Source organism: Perissodus microlepis, chromosome 19, assembly GCF_051167445.1.
Source record: "Perissodus microlepis isolate ML-2025 ecotype Zambia chromosome 19, ASM5116744v1, whole genome shotgun sequence".
Classification (NCBI taxonomy): Eukaryota; Metazoa; Chordata; class Actinopteri; order Cichliformes; family Cichlidae; genus Perissodus; species Perissodus microlepis.
Genome location: NC_140479.1, coordinates 16965406 through 16983693, shown reverse-complemented (window position 1 = coordinate 16983693; position 18288 = coordinate 16965406). Strand labels below are relative to the sequence as shown.

Below are 18288 nucleotides of genomic sequence, written 5' to 3'. Positions count from 1 at the left end.
CTCTCAGATGCAGACCTAAAGCAGACAACCCAGTAAGGACCAGGGGAAATGGTAAATGGACTGCTTCTTATATAGCACTTTTCTACTCTGAGCACTAAAACCACTTTAAAAAAAACCTCATTCACCCTCATTCGGAAAAGCACTTTTTAAAATTTTAAACATTAGAGAAAAAGTTACTCGTAAACAACTCACAGACGTAACATTATGTACAGCTGACTTCAGTTATTACTTCCTCCAAAGCATCAACATGTCTTTTAGACCCCATTCACGACTGCTCAGAGAAGTCCCACCATTAATGTTTTAGTCTTAAATATGGTCAACCTCTCTCTAATAATCGGCTATGTACCACTGGCCTTCAAGCTGGCAGGAGGTAATTTTAAAAAACGCTTTAGTGAAGGTTACAAATGATCTTCTAATTGCCTTAGAAGTGGACTCGTCTCTGTGCTTTTCCTGCTAGACCTCAGTGCAGCGTTTGATCCTGTCGACCCTAAAACTTTATTACAGCGATTAGAGCATGCAGTAGCAATTAAAGGTACCGTGCTGCAGTGGTTTGAATCGTACCTAATAGACTCCAGTTTGTTCATGTAAATGGAGAGTCCTCTTCACACACTAAGGTTAATTATGGAGTTTCACAGGGTTCAGTGCTAGGACCAATTCTGTTTAGATAAAACTGAGGTTATTGCACTTGGCCCTGAAAATCTTGGACTCATTCTTGACCAGGATATGCCATTCAATGTGCATATTAAAGAAATATGTAGTTCTTCCAATTGTGCAATATCTCTAAAATTAGGTGTGATGCCAAAGAACTAGGTCATAGGCATTACTTAGTATTACTTCTAGGCTGGACTATTGTAATTCATTATTATCAACCTTCAGTTGATCCGAAGTTCTGACAGGGACTAGAAAGAAAGCATTTCTCCCACATTGGCTTCCCTTCATTGGCTCCCTGTTACATCCAGAATCGAATTTAAAATCCTGCTCTTCACATATAAAGTATTGAATAATCAGGCCCCATCTTATTTCAATGACTTTATAGTACCATATCACCCCATTAGAGCTTTTCACCCTCAGAATGCAGGCTTACTTGTGGTTCCTAGAGTATTTAAAAGTAGAAAGGGAGGCAGAGCCTTCAGCTTTCAGGCCCCTCTTCTGTGAAAGAAGCTTCCAGTTTGAATTTGGGAGAAAGACACCCTCTCTGCTTTTAAGATTAGGCTTAAAACTTTCCTTTTTGATAAGGCATATAGTTGGGGCTGGATCAGGTGACCCTGAATCCTCCCTTAGTTACACTGCAATAGTTGTAGGCTGCGGGGGAATTCCCATGATGCATTTGGCGTGTCTTCTTCAGTCACCTTTTTCACTCGCTATGTGTTAAAAGACCTCCCTGCATTTAATTGCATTTCTCTTGCTCCTCTCACCCCAATGCCAATGAAATGTATCTATTATACTGCATACATCAACATGCACTTACATACCTGCCACATAAATACTAGTAGAAAATACTACTACTGTACCTGGAGCTCTCTGAGTTTCAAGTGGCGCAGAAAGATGAGGGACAGGTAAGCTCCTCTGGTTACTACTGGACCTGATAAGCCTTCAGGTAAACTGTCATCCAGGCCCAGGACCTGCAGGTTGTCCTCCAAAGACTGACTGTGCCACAATAATATGAGTGAGTGGGAAAAGAGCTGATGTTTTCCTTAGTCTTAAAAGGCTTTCAGCCTCACAAGTGACCAAAGTAATGTGATGAATAAATTCTGCAAAGCAATTTTTCTTTGAATAAACACACACCTTTCATGGTAAAAGCTTGAAGACTGATTCTTTGAAATCTCTTTGTTGCTGCCTCTGCTCCCTCTGGATGCGGATGAGTGACTGTGGGTTTCCTATTAACATAAATGTCAGTGTTATTGCACTGACTGAATTTTTACATCTCCCCAAGTCGAAAACTAGACGGCACACACCTGAATGAGATTGGCAGTGTTGTAAACACTTTTCCAAATCTCAGAGATCATTTGTTTTTTTGTCTTGCGGCTGCTTGAGATGAACGATGTGGATTGCGAGTCGCCAACTTGAGCAGCATGTTCTTTGAGAGCTGCAGCCACGTGGAGCAAATTGCGGACCTGCTCAGATAGACAGTGAGGACAGCATAACAAAACGTGACAAAAATCATTAAAATAAAAACGCATTATATACGGTCAGGACACTTCATTAGGTACACGTTGCTAGTACTGGCTTTTCTTCAGAACTGTGTTCATTCTTTGTGGCACAGATTCAAGAAAGTTCTGGATACATTTCTCAGAGATTTTAAGTGATCAGCTGTTACTAACGAACCTAAAGTGTGCCAAAAAATATCCCAGAAATCATTCCGGTACCAGCACCAGTCTGAGCTGCTGGTTCAAGGCAGGATGGATCCATGCTTTTATGCTTGTCTCGACTATGTCCACATGCCTAAATACTCCGAGGTCATTGGCTCATATGACATTGCAGCTGAAAAGGTGTACCTAATAAAGTGGCATTAGTGTAACACACTGTTAGCAAATTCTCACTTATGTTCTTTTCACCAGTTATCAGTTAGTCAGTTGTAACTATATATTTATTTATCATTTGCAACAATTTCACCCATTTTGAAGGATGCGTGACACTGATTCAGAGCAGACTCGCTTTTTACCTGAAGAAACTTGCACTGCATCTGGAGCAGCTCATCAACTGAATTCTTTTCCTTGAGTTTTGTAAAGAGCTTCTGCTGCCACAGATCTCGCCTGGGTTTCACCTACAGAGTGGAAACCAAACAGTCAGTTTCTAGCATCCTGCAAACGTCTGAAAGACTACAGAATCCATAAAAACACAACAAGTGCTTACAGGAAAAAAAAATGCAAATGTTTTGCCAGATACTGATGAACTCTAAAGCACCGAGCATCACAGGAAGCAGTATTTGAAGAGATTATTTTACTATTTTATTTGTTTCCCTCAAACCTGGATGAAAGGAATCCAGTTAGCCTCCTTGCACACAGCCATGTTTGCACTCTTCCTCCCCCACTGACTCTCTCTGACGTCCATACTGTCGTAAGGAGGAAACGTTTTCATCTGCTCCTGTTGTCGGAAGATTGTTTTAAACTCCCTCCACACCTGGACAGACAGCAGCTGAGATTCAGACCAATAATTTAAATGCATTTTAAATTTCACCACCTTTTTTTGAGGACAAATATACCATGCTGAATAGCTCCATCTCATCTGCAGTGGTTTTCAGATTTCCTGTGTCATACGGCAGGCGGAAGTAGGCGAGCAGGGACTCCAGCTCGGGCATGAACTGCTCCAGGTGAACTGTGTGGAGTGGTAGTCCTGAAATACAGTTAAATGTAAACTTTTTTACTATTTTTTTTTCTCAAAAGATTACAAAAAACATGTATGAAGGGAAAAGCTCACCATCAGCCTGTTGTCTTTCATGCAAAATTTCCCCACAATCCTTTCCTGGTGCTTCATCTTTTCTTTCACACATAAGTACATAGTGCAGCACCTGTTAAAGCAAATTTTAATGTGAAATAAAGCACCACAGGCATCAGATAGGATGAACAGTGATAAAATCTGTCTGTGGATTTTTACCCTGAGAAAGTGGTGGATGGGCTGAACAGAGTGCAGGTGGCAGACAAGCCACTGCAGATAAATGACGACATCGTCCTGAGTGAGCAGGCTGACGGGGTTTCCTCGGCCGGTCAGCATCTTCTCTCTGCTTGCTGACAGTCTGCGAGCTCTCTGAACGGCATCCTGATACTCACGGGTCATGTAGGACACCTGATCCTGAGACAAAACAAGTCTGATACGATGATGCATTTTTCAGTGTGACATCTGTACGATTCTTCTCTTTCTTTAGAAATAAAAGATTCAGCATTCTCCAGCTGACATTTGGGATGACCACCAGAACATTTTCCAGTGACATTCAAAATAGTGTACAAGGAACCGTATGCTTCCTGAACTGACTGTATTCTGAATAATTATTAAATCAGAGATGCTGTATAAAATCTAAATAACTGGATCCCAAGTATTTGTTATCATTTAAAGCTCATATATAAGAGAAAGTAGCACAAAGATGGAAAACATGACTGCAGACAGGATAATTTAGCCCTCTGTCTCTTTTACTATGCTGCTGTGAAACTTTGCAGCGTGATTTGTGATCTAAGATTACGTAAACGACAGCTGCCCTGAAAAAGAAATCCAAAAACCTGTAGTTACTCACACCTGTTCAACTGCTCATTAATGCATATCCAACCAGCCATTGTCAAGAAGACCTGCTGAAGTTCAAACCGCACTTCAGAATGAAGAAGAAAGGTCATTTGGAATTTGAATTTGGCATGAATGTTGCCATTTCAGAAACTTCTGATCTACTGGGGTTTCCCCACACATGACCACCTCTAGGATTTACAGAGAATGGTCCAAAAAATAAACAAAATATCCACTGATATCCAAGTCATACTGACAGGAAGGCAACAGTAACAGAACTTGTACTAGCAAGCTAATGCTAATAAAGTGTCCAGTGAGTATATACCTTTCAGAATTAATGGTACCTTAATTGTGTACTAGTTAAACATGTTTTTAAGTCACATTCACACTCGTGTAGAGCATCCTGTGTTTTTTGGGAAATGTATTCTGTGATATTTGCCATATTTTTAAACTCAGATTAAAGGTAGATACAGAATAAAATGCAGAAAATAACCACAAACCAGTACAAAAGTACAGTGAAAAGATGTACTTTTTAAGAGTATTGTTAAAACACTGCTAGGTCATGCTGTTCGTTTACACATGGCAACCTTATAATGGGGATAAAGCTTCTCAATAACGCTGGCATGGTGGCAAAATCTCCTCCATCTCAGCATGAGCAGATATCTGATCTGAGCCAAGTGATAAGATCTGTCTGTGAAGAACTGTGAGGAAAAAATACAAAAAGTAGTTTAAAAACTTCAAAAAAAAAAAAAATTCAAAAATAATCTGTTTCTGCTTCTTGTTTCAGGCATAAATTTTCTGTCTCTCTGTCCTGACCTGGTGCAGCAGAAGAGGCAGACTGTCAGGAGTGTACTCCAGACTCAAGCAGCTCTCCAGCTCTCGCTGCATGATATCAGCCTGAGACCGAGTCGGCAAAATGTCAGCCACCTGAAACCAGCAGAAAACAAACTACACCTAGAAAAATTAACCCTAAAAATAATGCCTTCACTTAAAATTGGATATAAATCAAAGATTTAAAAGTCTAACAATGCAAGACCAATAATGAACTTTCTGTAGAAAGCATCACCTGAAGCCCTCTCCTCAGTGCATGCTCCCTCTCCACACGAAAGAAGGAAATATCTTTAGGAGGTAGTACAGAACTGGAACAAAAACTTTTACAAACATCATGGGTTTAAAATGTAAATGCCCACAAATCAGTCACAGCTCAGATCTGTCACATATTACCTAAAGTGGCTACTATTCTGCTACACTACTTAGGCTAAAAAACAAGAAATGGATAAATATACAGAGAACATAACACTTAAAAAAAAAAAAAAAAGGTTCAGCTGCCCGTTAATGTGAATTTCTTATCACTACTGATAATACTTTGTGTGTTGCATACTTTACAAGCCTTGTATGCATCTTAAACTTGGATTTAAGGTGGAAAACCGAAGGTGGCCTGCTTCAGAAGAGAAATCTGAAATGATGTGCAGGGTTATTTGAGCACAAAGTACATCGGTCTGCATTGTAAAGGGCAAACATTCATTTTAAATAACAACCGGCCATATTTTGAGTTGAGGATAGCTTTCAGGTCTACCCTTTTGGCAATCTGAGCTTAAATAATACATCACAGACAAACCTGTAGGCATTAGAAGATCCTGCTCCTCTATTCTCTTCAGTCTCTGCCTTGAGTGCAGAGAGGTGACTCCACAGCTCTGCCTCCATCTGCTTCACCTTCACAGAGGAGGAAACTTTGTACACTGCACACATGTCTGACATCTTCAATGATCAACACATTCAAATGACATAAAAATAACTCCTTTAGTCCTGCTAAATCTCTGCCTCAACGCTGACTTGTTGTGGTGTGTCCATGGAGACCAACATCCGTGGGCATGGGCAGCTGGACTCAGTGACTCCATTCAGGCTCTAGAGGGCTCCATCGTTTCACTGCAGTCAACCAGTCTTTGGGCTGTCATGTCAGTGATGTCAGACTCTTCAGTCACAATGTAATTTTTGTTTTGTGCTCTAGTTTGTAATAAAAATCTCTCAAATACAAGTCATTGCATCACTGTACCATTACATCTTTGAGGAGCACCTGAATTCACCAATTACAGCTCCTTGCCTTCAAAAACCCTGATTTAGGCCCAAATTGTCTATTCCTCTTGGATACAGCGTGTGATTGGTTCTTCAATGATATGATTATCCAATAGCAAATCACCTCCACAGCTGTGGAATTCCTCTAGGGACAGATTTAAAAACAAAAAGAAAAGACAACATCAAACTCCAGCTTTTCAGTAGTTCTTTATGCTTTATTTACATGCACCAGCTCTGATAAAACCAAGTGTTTGCTTTACAAGTGGAAATGTCAACTTCATGTTTTGTTTTTGTAGGAGCAATAGGAATATATGAAACGTGGAGACTGGCAGTGAAATTTAAACCTTAACACAGACTGTAAAAATCAGTCAACTTTTAAACAAAAAAAAAAAAAAAAAAAAAAAAAGTGGAAGCACAGCTGTGCAGAAATGTATTAAAAGGTTAAGCCAATGAGAATTATTTAATCTGGTTAACTCAACACTGTTAAACATTTCTCAAAAGGACCCTTTCATTTGTTGTGCAAGTGATCACCCAGTGAACAGAGCAATGAAAACATAATTTTTTTACACAGCCCTAACCAAATGTGCATCGAGGAACAATGGCAACAAGTATCGCAATAAATAAACCAAATGTGTTTTTACAATGATGCAACATGAGACAAATTTACTAAAACACTCCTGATAATTAAAAAATAAAATAAAAAATGTAAACAATTTTAAAAAGCATCCTGCTGTTCCTACAAAATTGTGCTGATGTAGATTTTTTTGCCCTTATATCACACACTTCTGATTAGCTATGCACTGTGTAGCCTCTTTCCACTTATTTAAATGCAGATAAACTTTGGCAATATTTAAGATACTGTGGTCATTTCTTTCATTACAAAGAAAAAAAGAAAAACTCCAAGATACTACACACCCTCCCAGTGTTGAAAACATGTCACCCAGCACCTGCTATAGTGCTGATAACAAAGGAGAGGCTACTGACGGCGCTTCATCTGCAGCCACTCCCTGCTATCTTTAGATTTAGAGCACCAAGAACTCCATCAAATCAACACCAAAACTGGTGTAGTTGTGGAGCGCTGCGAGTCACTGAATGTGGTTATTTCAACCCAAGTAGTCCCAAGTGTTTGACAACTAAAAAGTGGTAACTAGAACTAAATCGTGTCCTTAACTCAGTCCTAAGGTCTGTATACAGAGCAGTACTTCCAATATTGCAGTGAGTGGAAGAGGAGGGACCTAAAAAGGGATCTGCAGCAGAAACATCATCAATACGTCAGTAATGGACCTCTTCAGAGGGAACAGAATTCACAGTAATGTCACTTAAAAATCACAGGGTAAAATTTGCTACAAAAAATAAAAATAAATTGAAAAAACACTGCATACAAAAAAATCATCATGTAGAGCAGTTCACATCTTGATAACATTACATACTGATATTTGGTGTGAATTGGTGCATCAATGGGGAGGGAAAGCTTTTAAAAAACTGTTTGTCCATTTAGGCTACGTCTCAAAGAAATCTTTAAAAGAAAAAAAAAAAAAAAAAAAAAAAAAAAAAAGCAGCTTGTCAAGTATCCTCCACTGGAACGTAGTAATGTAACATTCTCTGCAGTTTTTTGTAAACAGGCCATCAGTCAGGCTGACAGCTGGTTTGGCAAAAAATGTTTTGGGTATGAAAGGGGAGAGAAAGCAGGATGAAAACACTTCATTTTCAGTTTTATGTATTACTTTGTGATATGAGTGAATCCCTGAGACTAATACGAGTTGATCCATGTAGTTTTAACTGAAGATACTGTAGTTTCATTCCACTCAGTACTGTTTGTTCATACTGGCCAGGCATTGATCTTTTGAAACAAATTTTATTTATTTTTTCTTCACTGTGAAGAACCGTTGTTTTGTCTCAGACACCTACAATACAGTACTGAAGTTAATGCCGCAAATGAAAAATAGGAAGAAAGTCTACTGAAACGCTTACATACCTTCCTTCCCTCTAGTTGCACAACGCAGGACAATTAACCCAAATTTACACCTTCCTTACTTCTGACAACTCCTCAGCTCGGCACCCAGCTCTGAGGGCTCTGTTTCGAGCTGGAGAAGCTTCCTGAATTTTTGTTGCCGTTCTGTGTGGAGGTGAGGCGAGAGTCAAAGCTGAGGTCCAGGCAATCTGCATCCATCAGTTCATTGCGGATGATTGAGTCCATGTCGCAGTCCAGATTGCTGCTGAACACCTCAAGGTCCAGATCAGCGGAGAAACGGTCCTGACTGGTTAAACTGGAACTGAGCTGCATAGAGGCGTTCTTACTAGGAGACTTCAGGTGTAGCTGCTTGGTTTCAGGGTGGCCGTCGTCACTGTCAGAGGTTGACAAGCCCGCTTGCCAACCAGGCACTGAAGAGCTTTGGGCCTGGCCTGCACTGGTGTGGTTAACCAGAATGTGGTCTTTGCGGAGCAGCATGGCATTTCGGCGGGAGTTCTGCAGAGCGATGGCGGTGCTGGCCTGCGACATCAGAGGGTCGGACTGGGTCATCATGACATTGCTGGGGCTGTGGGAGTCCATCCCAAGCAGATCTAGGGCCTGGTGCTCACTGTAGTGAGACATGCAGGAGAAAGTGGTCTGCTTGTTCTCTTGGATGGTCTGCATGGGTGACTGTCGCAGGCTCGTGATGGACGGAGGGCTGAAGAGTGGGTTCGTCCCATAGCTGCTAGAGGGACTACCTAAACTGCTCCCTGAGCAGCTGAAGGTAAATACTGAACTCCCCTGACTGTTGGCCCCATCTTCCTCTCCAGGAGGAGGCTGCTGGGATGCTGTGAGGCTGATATTGTCTAAAAGATCATCCATCAGGTTGTCAGAGAGCCCGTCATTGAGGTTCATAGTGCCTGCCAGATCAGACAGTCCTGTTGGTCCAGTGGACGGAGACATGCTGCTGGGGCTGGAGTACAGCATTGGCGACAGGGGTGAGTCGTCATCAGGTACCTCATCCAGCTCCAGGTTAGCCAGGATTGGGGACAGACGACCGCTGAGCGTGCTGGCGTTGGAATTGGTCCGAGAGCGGAAGTCTGTCCAGGCATCGAGCTCGTCGCTGCTGCGGGAGGTGGGACTTCCTGTCCATTTGGAGAGGCTCGAGGAGCTCTCAGAGCTCCCATCTTGAGCAGCCTGCAATGAGGCTTTTTTCTTTGTGGCACGTCCTCGGGCTCCTTTGATGTACTTGCTGTTGTCCATCGACACAGCCCTACGTCTGGGAGCTTTACCTCCTTTCCCACCTTCTGGGTTGACCATCCACCAGGAGCTTTTCCCAGTTCCTTCATTCTGGACTTTCACAAAACGGCTATGGAGGGAAAGATTGTGTCGGATGGAATTCTGCAACAAAGACAAATGATTAAGAAAACGTAAGTATTAATATAACTTTCCCAGTATGAACAATAATTCATAAAAAAAAAATCTTGTGTACATGATACGATTAAGTATTAAATACTTTTAGGAGCTTCAAAAGCTTTAACGAGATGTGACCTACAAAGTGGACCAAGTCAGAATGTGTGTTCCTGCTGCATCTGTTAGTGTTGTTCTCAAACTTCACTCAAGCTTAAAACTACAAAAGAAGATTACATGTATTACAGTAATTGCCAAGCTCTATAATGGCCCAACAAAGGAGCAATGAGCCAGATAATATAAATCACTACAACAGAATATAAAACTCAGTGTTGTAAGCAGACAGTGCTGTATTCTGTGTGCCCTACAAAACTTCTTAAGGTTTTGTTGTTCATCTACAGTACTACGTTTTCAGCATGGTGTGCGGTGTTCCTAAAATTTGAGAAAACTGGACAAATTGATGACAAAATAAAAAATAATAATAAAATTGAAATTATCTGAATTTTGTGTTCTAAATAGAGACACTGCTGACTTTTCAGACGATTACAAAAGACTAAAAGTCAGTGGCAAAAAGTATTATGGAGCTTGAAAGTTATGGTTCAAGTTGCTGTCAATATGTACAGTCGAGTGGTATAAGAGTGACTTTCTATAGCCATCTAGAAAACATGGTGGAGGCTCTGTCATGTTCTGGGCTGCGTTTTAGCTAGAGGTATTGAAATCTTGCCAAATTGATGGAATCATGAATGCAAACAAGTACAGTTTGACATCACCGTGCAATACAATCTGGAAGGTGCGATTAGCAGTAGTGTTTTTGGGACAATCCCAAATAGACTTCCAATGCAGTAAAAACAACTGATAAAACCGCAAAAGGGGAACACCATCAGTCATGGATTGGCCTCCCCAGTGCCCAGACCTTGACATTACTGAGGCGGTGTGGGATCATCTTGACAGAAAACTGAACAAAAAGGCGGCAAACATCCAAAGAACTTCAGTCTCCTCCAAGAAGCCTGGAGACCCATTCCCAAAGACTACTGAAATTCCCAGCAAGCTTGCCTAAGCTCAGGTTGTGTTAAAGAACAAAAAGGTGGTCATCCCAAATATTGACTTTCAAGCTCAGTGGAAATTTATGAACTTCACATGCTTTTTTGCCATATGTTCTGCATTTCCATACCATTTTCCTAACAAATTAAAGAAATGAGTGACTCAAGGATATTGCACAGGGTTAACTGTAATTTAACCCTTTAAGGCCAAGTGTATCAAAGATGATACTTCTATATCAGTTTAAATATTCTGCAAAAAAATATAGAAAGGAAAACAAAAGCCTGACGTAGCTAATATGATACAAACTTAAACTTGTATGCAAATTAATATTTATCGTTATTTCAAGATTCACTAAACAATCCATTTAAAAAAAAAAAAAAAAATGTTTTCGGGCTTTTATTTCATGGTTCAGGCTTTAAAGGGTTAATACAAAAGGACTAATTACCAATGCTGCAGTGTCTTCATAGACATTTCTTTGCACTGTGACCCATTTCTGGCTGCTCAGAAAGGTCTACAGGATTTCCCTGGAGATGTTCCTTACCACGTACAAAATTAAACAGCTGGAGCGTGCACGCCCAGCCTGTCACACTTCAGTAACAGAGGGAGAAACTCTGCAGTGATCTCCATAACCCAGAGGCCAGCTTCACAGGGAGAGGCTTCAGCTCAATTCTCTAAAGCTTAAATTAACCTGATTTAACTCAAGGTCCCATTTAAATCTCTAAGATGATTAAACTTAACCGCTAAACAAGCTCAACACAAAACAAACTACAGCAAGAGGAGACCAGAAATTGGTCTCATTAAGGCGCTTGATCTGGGCTTTAATGACTGAGGGTTCTCAAACAAGCAGGTTTTTCCTCTTAATGCTTTGAGACAGTAAAGACCCACCAACAAGAAGCCATTCCTAAGAGAAGCAGTAAGAAAAGGCTGAGGTATGATAAATTACACAAGAACTGGGCTGATGATCAGTGGCAACAGGTTTTATGGAATGATGAATACAATTTTTATTTTTTGTTGTACAGAAGAGGCTCTGTCATACCATTTGATTCAACATCTGGAAAACATCTTTTTGGCAACAGCTTCATTTTTCAGCATAACAGTGATTCCAAACATACTGCAGTAAACGCATACCTGATAAGTGTTTCACTGTTTTTTGCTGAAATCTTATGCAATTGCATCTGGTCTTTGTGTTTACACAACAGATGAGCAGCCATTAGACATTTTATTTCTAGTTAGAAATGCACTAATCCACTCATTTCCTGTCTATATCTATCTAGACAAAGTCAGAGTCTCTGCTACTACTGAATCAGTTTGCATAAAAGCTATCTCACTGACAAGAACTCATTGGGTGAACAGACCACAGCGGTACAAAAAAAAAAGAAAGTTTCCGTCCATTAAAGCTAAATTTGATCAATTTAGAATTGCTTTCTGATATCGATCTATCCAGTGGGATTTGTGTATCTCTTTTCAGCTACATATTCTAACTAATCAAAATGTTTACATGTAAATTTATCACTACCATGATATCCAATACCACACCTGTCGATGGGGCAAGTCAAATATTCCAACATGTTGCTTATCCCATGAGCTACAGGCAGAGAACACAATAACACCACCCGTCCCGTTCAATCTAATGCAATCCAATACAGTGGAGTTGCAACAAATAAGCCTCGGATACAGTCCGGTGTTGACACAGGAGGTTTTTCATTCAAGTCTGTGATCATTTATTAGGCTTTAAGATATACTGTTGTTGTATTCAATTATTGGAGCAGGCAGATTTACAACCTCAAAATGTCCAAGGCACTGATACAACAAAATCTGAAGACTCAAAGGTGATTTACTGCAGAAGTACTGAATTTTAAACATGCTTTTATTGAATTCACTTCCTGTACACAACTAGTAAAAGACTGAAGCACCTTGTTGTTGTTAAAGATTTAAGGTAACCACATCCATATGAATAAAACCAATATCAAACATACAGCAGCGTAACCTACCTGTCTGCCTCCTTAAGATGAAATGTTATTGGATATATGAAGGTATCCAATAAGCTTCACGGGCACGTACAGTACAAGCTGTACTGCATTTACAAGAGAAATCACAAAGAGCGAACTCCTGCCTTCCCCTCCCCCACACGCAGTCACAGTAGTGCTGCAGCACCCTTTGAGCAAAGCCTCGTTCTGAGCAGGGACTGGAGCAATGCCAGTTTAGCCAGAGCCAGATCCAAAGACAAACACTGAGCTTCTCTCATACTGCTACACATTGACCTACATAATTTATAGTCAGCTGATTGATTCTTGTGCCCAGGCATCATGAAAAGACAACAGCGGGGCTGAACCGCAGAGGGTTTGATGGGCGTCCATACAGGGGCTGAATATTTAATTTGACTTACAGCACTGGAGACAAAGCTCAAAACTGAAGGTGGTGTACTTTCAGTGTGCTGAATGAGATATGTGACGGGTCTGAATTTAAAACCCATCTGTTCAACCCTGAACCTGCTGGGGACACTTTTGCCAGGCTCAACCTGAATGCTGAATGTCACACAGCTCCAAAGCATCTCCTAGGAAATGCTGATGTCAGCACGTGTGAAACCCTGTTATTAACCCTTTCCTTTTCCAGTCAACATCTGCCAAGCTCAAATATGCATCAGGCAGATTAAACATGAATGAAAACTGACATCTAGCAGTTTGGAGCATAAAGTAACTATCTGATTCTGTGCAGATTAATCAGTTTCACATGTTCAGGGTGATGTTTTTATTCCCCCTTCTGTAAATGCAGCAGTTTTAACCAGCACAATTTAACCAGTGTGATTCATTCAAAGAAGCTGCTCACTGGAATCAGCTTGCATTGCATATCCAGTTGTGCAGGATTACACACACACACAATCCTGCAAAGCTCAAAGCTTTCATCAGACTACATTCCATGACAGATGAATTGGTTTGGTCCAGGCCAAACTAATCCTGAAAATCAAACACAAGCAAGGCCCGGCTGAAGCTTTGGTGAAGTCTGTGCTGCAGTCTGAGCAGTATGTCTGAAAGTGAAATCAACTTTGCATTGCACGTCTTTTGGGTTTCAACTTTCAAGCAAGCTGCTTTGTTCTCAGAGGTTCGTCTGCATCCTTAATTTTAGAGGCATAATGAAGCGTGTAATGTGATATGCATTACTACAACTACACTGGTTTACATATAGTTACACCATGTGCTGTTAGACTGCCACACATTTTCAGATCCCCTGCTGATAGGAGGGGATGTTTGATAAATAAACGCGTATAGCCAGTAACTGATGAGACTACAGGTTTATGATTGCACCCACTGCCTCCATCTCAGAATTAACATGAGCTTTGTGCATTGCATGTCTTTACAGGACAAGTTTAAAAAAAAAAAAAAAAAAGACTGGTCTTTGTTATGATGACAGCCCCAACACATCACCGCTCACCTTCCAGCCAGCAGAGCTGTTGCTATCGCCTTTGTCCTTGAAATATGGCACGGATCTCACCATCCACTCATAGATTTGGGACAAGGTCAACCTTTTCTCAGGGGAGCTCTCGATGGCTTGGGTAATGAGGTCTGCATAGGAGTAGTTGCCCCAGGCATTCCTGCGGGCGGAGGACTTCCTCAGCTGCTGGGTGGCAGAACCGCCCAGAGCTGCTGCGGGGGTTTGCGCCGAGGACGGCGAGCCGTCGGCGGTCTCCTCTTTGGAGGGGCCCCGCTGGACCTCCACCGGCTGGGAGATGGAGCTGTTGCTGCTCGGCTCTCGGGTTTTAATAGCGCCGCCGCTGGCTTTCTGAGCAGCGCCGCTCCCCGTGCTCCCACCCTCATCATCCTCCTCTTCGGGGATTACGTCAGTGTCATTTGCCCCGGGCTTGCCCGCACCAGATTCAGGACGGGGCAGGGGCCAAGTGCAGGACCGTGGCCGTTTCTGGGGCTCGAAATCCGGATCTATCTCAACGTTTAGAGGCGGCTCGTTGCCGTTGCGCGACGCCTCAGCCATGTTGATCGTAATTTGTCGGGGGTTGCACAAAGGGTTATAAAATCACTCGGGTCACATTCCATCAATGTTGCGTGCAGGCTTCGTGGACAGTTTATTTACTATGCAAGATATGCAAGTGTCCCTTCCTGCAGCTCGGTCCCAGCACGTGTCAGTCTATCAGTCCTCCTGCACGGCGTCCGTCCGCAGCACACGGAGCAGCTGGAGCTCACCACAATCACCAGAACATCGCCTTTTGTCGTGCTAAGCCCACACCCTGGCCAACATGCATTGCAATTTCGCGAACTGTGGAGTGAAAAGACGTGAAAGAGTCCGCGGAGTCTCGGAGGAATCCAAAACTGCGTTCCTTCACAAGCGTCCGCGTCCCGCACGGCGATCCTGCATGACAAAGGGAAAAATCTTAAATGTACACGCACGCTGCATCTAATGCCACCACATCAGTTTCATCATTCCACGCACAGCTGCCATCTTGACCATTTCACTTCCCCAAGTTCTTAATCAGCCGTGCTGTGGAGCTGCCAGTCGCTTGAGCGCTGCAGTCCAGATACCATCAAGGCGATTAGGGGACGGTTTCTTAAGGGCCTGCACCTTCTTAAAAATGTGGCTGCTGGGAAAATGCACCGAGCCTAAAAATCCGCCCCGTTATGAGCTGAAAAATAATGATGCTGGCTGTAGTCTAGCATCCCGGACGAAGTAGCACGGTGTCCTCCGTGTGCCCAGCTGCCTGCAAACACTTCATTCAATCTGCTGCTGCGGTTGGCGCAAACGCTCAGAGCCCAGGAGAAGAGGGTTAAAAAGAAAAAAAAAAAAAAAGCGATCCTGCCCCCTGGACTGCACTGAAATTAAAGCGACAGTGTCGAGATGTCCGCTCGCCAATGACATCACCTCTAATGTGACCATCGGAGAGTCTCCAGTGCGCAAAAATTAACGCTAAAACTGGATTTATTCACTTGAATATTACACGAAAAAAAGGGAGTAACAATGTTTACATAAAAATCAGGAATGCAGGGGAAATAACTGGATGTCAGAATATATAGGTCATCTTTAACAAAAAAAAAAAAAAAAAAAAAAAAAAAAAAAAAAAAATACAACCGACCCAAACTATAACCTGAAAAACTGACTGTACCGTTAAAGTTGATAAATATGTGAAAATGTGCATTTTACCCAAATATGCCTTCAAGTTCCTCCCACACTGCCAGGAATACAGTCCTAACATACTCGACTGGCATTAAAAACATTTAAGCCAAAGCAAAAACCTATACATTTCTACCAAAAAGGTAAAAGTATAGAATAAATAAACATGCTCCTCACAATAGGCTGTTGTTTTTGTCCCTTATTCAGATATGTAGTTTCTAAACATGTCATTTTCCTATCTGAAACCAGAGCTAGATATAGTCAGGTCCTGACAGCAACCGTTTACGGAAATTTGGTGGTTATACTGACCTGAAGAATGTCAGCTGCACACCTACCCACACAGCCTCTGATGTTTTTTTTCCAGGTCAAAGGTTGTTATCTGATACCCGATAAGTCTTTGATAGCCAATACAGATTTAAATCAGAGAGTTTAAAAAACAAAACAAACAAAAACACCCCAGCAGTGTAGGATGGAAACAGAAAATTGAACTGAAGAGGTAAAAATATTTATAAATTCCTTTTCACTGGAGTACATTTCTAGATATCGACCTTGGTATTTGTTGCAGACACTTCACAATAGCAAAACCACCAAAATTATTTTTAAAACCTGCCTAAAGGGAGAGTTATCCCCAACATCAGAAACTATTCAACTCTTATAAGCCATATTGCCAAAATGAATCTAAAAGCCAATAAAGTAATCAAACACTCGTGTTTGCATAAATATCAACTCGGTACATTTACACGTGTAGATATGATTAAGACAACCTTAGGTAGTTCAAACCAAATATCTGGATGGAGTAGAAAGGTCATTTAGGTGACTTTGAACATGATGTAGTTGATGGTACCAGATGTGGTGGTACCATTTCAGAAACTGCTGATCTAGATTTTCCCACACCACCATCTCAGGAGATTACAGAATGATGGTCCAAAAAGAGAATATCTGTAGTCCACAGCAGCTCTCTGGGTGATGGGATCTTGCTGGTGCTTCGAGTTGATAAAAGGCAACAGTAACTTAAATAACCACTCAAAGGTATGCAAAAGAGCATCTATGAATGCTCTTCTGCATGTTGTCCTTCACCAAACTTTGAAGAAGACTGGGTATAGCAGCAGAAGAGCATACTGTTTGACACTCCTGTCAGAACAGAGAACTGAGGCTACACTTCCCATGGGCTCAGTAAAAGTGGACGACAGAAGACTGGAAAAAAGTGGGCGAGTACTTGAAGCACTTTCAGATTCTCCGCTTATCTCTTACATTATACTGTGACATAGAGCAGTATAATACAAATACAGATAATTATGATATTTATTTTTAAAACATGTTTATTTGTTGATTTGCAATTGCTAAAACAGTGGTTCACTTGCTATCTAAGCTATCCATCTGTGTTAGCATTCTGTGACAGTTTAAGTAATTAATGTAGTTAAAGCAAATTCACAATGATAAATTGCTAAATTCTTTTATTATGTTGCAGGTTCAGGGTTTTGCGTTTCCTTACTTACCACGGTTTTCCTCTCCTTGCCCTCCATACCGGTCAAATGTTTAAAATTCGCCCAGTATTTCCTGACTTTTATAGTGCAGGTGATGTCATTTTTGAACCTTGCTGGGCAAAACCAAGTGGAGGGCTTTTCTTGTGTGGGAATGTTTTCTGTTGTTTGTTTAATGGATTATGGAACAAATTGTTGAAATAATTTGTCCATATAGGAAAGAGTTTATCAATGTTAATGCACTAATGCTGGGCTAGTGAGCGGTGTGTGATTTTCATATGTTCATGTTGGTTGCCATGTTTACCCGCTTGAGGTATTGGTACTGGCCAGACCAATTAGACGCGAAAACAGCCCTATATATAGTCGGTCACCATCGCTTTCGAAGAAGATATGTGCCATTTCCTGCTTAGATTATGTAGCTTTTGTTAGAGTTAATTTGGGGCACCAAAAATTAAAATTAGGACCAAGTTTCACATGTGACAGAGAGCTGTAAATCACTTGCTTCTGGGAACTCAAAATGTTTGCTGGTGGTGTAATGGTTCCATTTTGGCACACTCTGGTCCCTTGTAACAAATGAGCACAATGTACCCATCTTATGATGCTCAAATTATCTCAAACTGGTTTCTTGATCATGACAGTGATGTTCACTGCATTCCCCAGTCATCAGATCTCAATCCAATAGAGCACTTTGGGATGTGATGGAATTGGATATTCATATTATGAATGTGCAGCCAAAAAAAATCAGCAGCAACTGTGTGATTGTATCATGTCAAAATCTCTGAGGGACGTTTCCAGCACCTTGTTTAATTAATGTCACAGGGGGTCCAACCCAGTACTAGCAAGATGCACCGAATAAAGTTGTTGCCAGTATATTTAAATAGAATAACATGACACGATGAAACTGTGTTTGAATGACTCACTGTACAATACTTTGTTTTCATATGAGCATTAAATCTTATCAGGAGTATTGTTATTGCTAACCTCACTGTCACGTTCAAAATGAATCAG

General features: G+C 41.3%; 2 protein-coding genes across 5 annotated transcripts in view; both read right to left on the bottom strand.

Annotated features, from left to right (window-relative positions):
• ccdc162 (coiled-coil domain containing 162) overlaps window positions 1-6379 on the bottom strand; it is a 30065-nt gene extending 23686 nt beyond the window's left edge. For all 3 annotated transcript variants that reach the window (XR_014798703.1, XM_084915623.1, XM_084915624.1), the window contains exons 1-12: window positions 5828-6379; window positions 5276-5360; window positions 5026-5136; window positions 4797-4910; window positions 3595-3789; window positions 3418-3508; window positions 3203-3333; window positions 2968-3120; window positions 2663-2764; window positions 1956-2114; window positions 1786-1877; window positions 1512-1647 (exon numbers count right to left, since the gene is read on the bottom strand). Coding sequence is in view for 2 of the 3 variants with exons in the window: in XM_084915623.1 (XP_084771749.1) it covers window positions 1512-1647; window positions 1786-1877; window positions 1956-2114; window positions 2663-2764; window positions 2968-3120; window positions 3203-3333; window positions 3418-3508; window positions 3595-3789; window positions 4797-4910; window positions 5026-5136; window positions 5276-5360; window positions 5828-5967 (1509 nt within the window). In the remaining variant the exon portion in view is untranslated. The remainder of the gene's footprint in view (window positions 1-1511; window positions 1648-1785; window positions 1878-1955; window positions 2115-2662; window positions 2765-2967; window positions 3121-3202; window positions 3334-3417; window positions 3509-3594; window positions 3790-4796; window positions 4911-5025; window positions 5137-5275; window positions 5361-5827) is intronic.
• A 284-nt stretch (window positions 6380-6663) lies between these two features.
• On the bottom strand, window positions 6664-17329 carry foxo3a (forkhead box O3A). Of its 2 annotated transcripts, XM_084915640.1 has the most exons (3): window positions 17296-17329; window positions 14114-15043; window positions 6664-9634 (listed from the first exon to the last, which is right to left on the bottom strand). In XM_084915640.1, the coding sequence occupies exons 2-3, from the start codon at window positions 14666-14668 to the stop codon at window positions 8330-8332; spliced, it is 1860 nt and encodes a 619-aa protein (XP_084771766.1). In that variant the 5' UTR covers window positions 14669-15043; window positions 17296-17329; the 3' UTR covers window positions 6664-8329. The 2 variants fall into 2 exon arrangements, with proteins under 2 accessions (XP_084771766.1, XP_084771765.1); XM_084915639.1 differs by lacking the exon at window positions 17296-17329 and having other exon boundaries at window positions 14114-15615.
• Window positions 17330-18288: the final 959 nt, after the last annotated feature.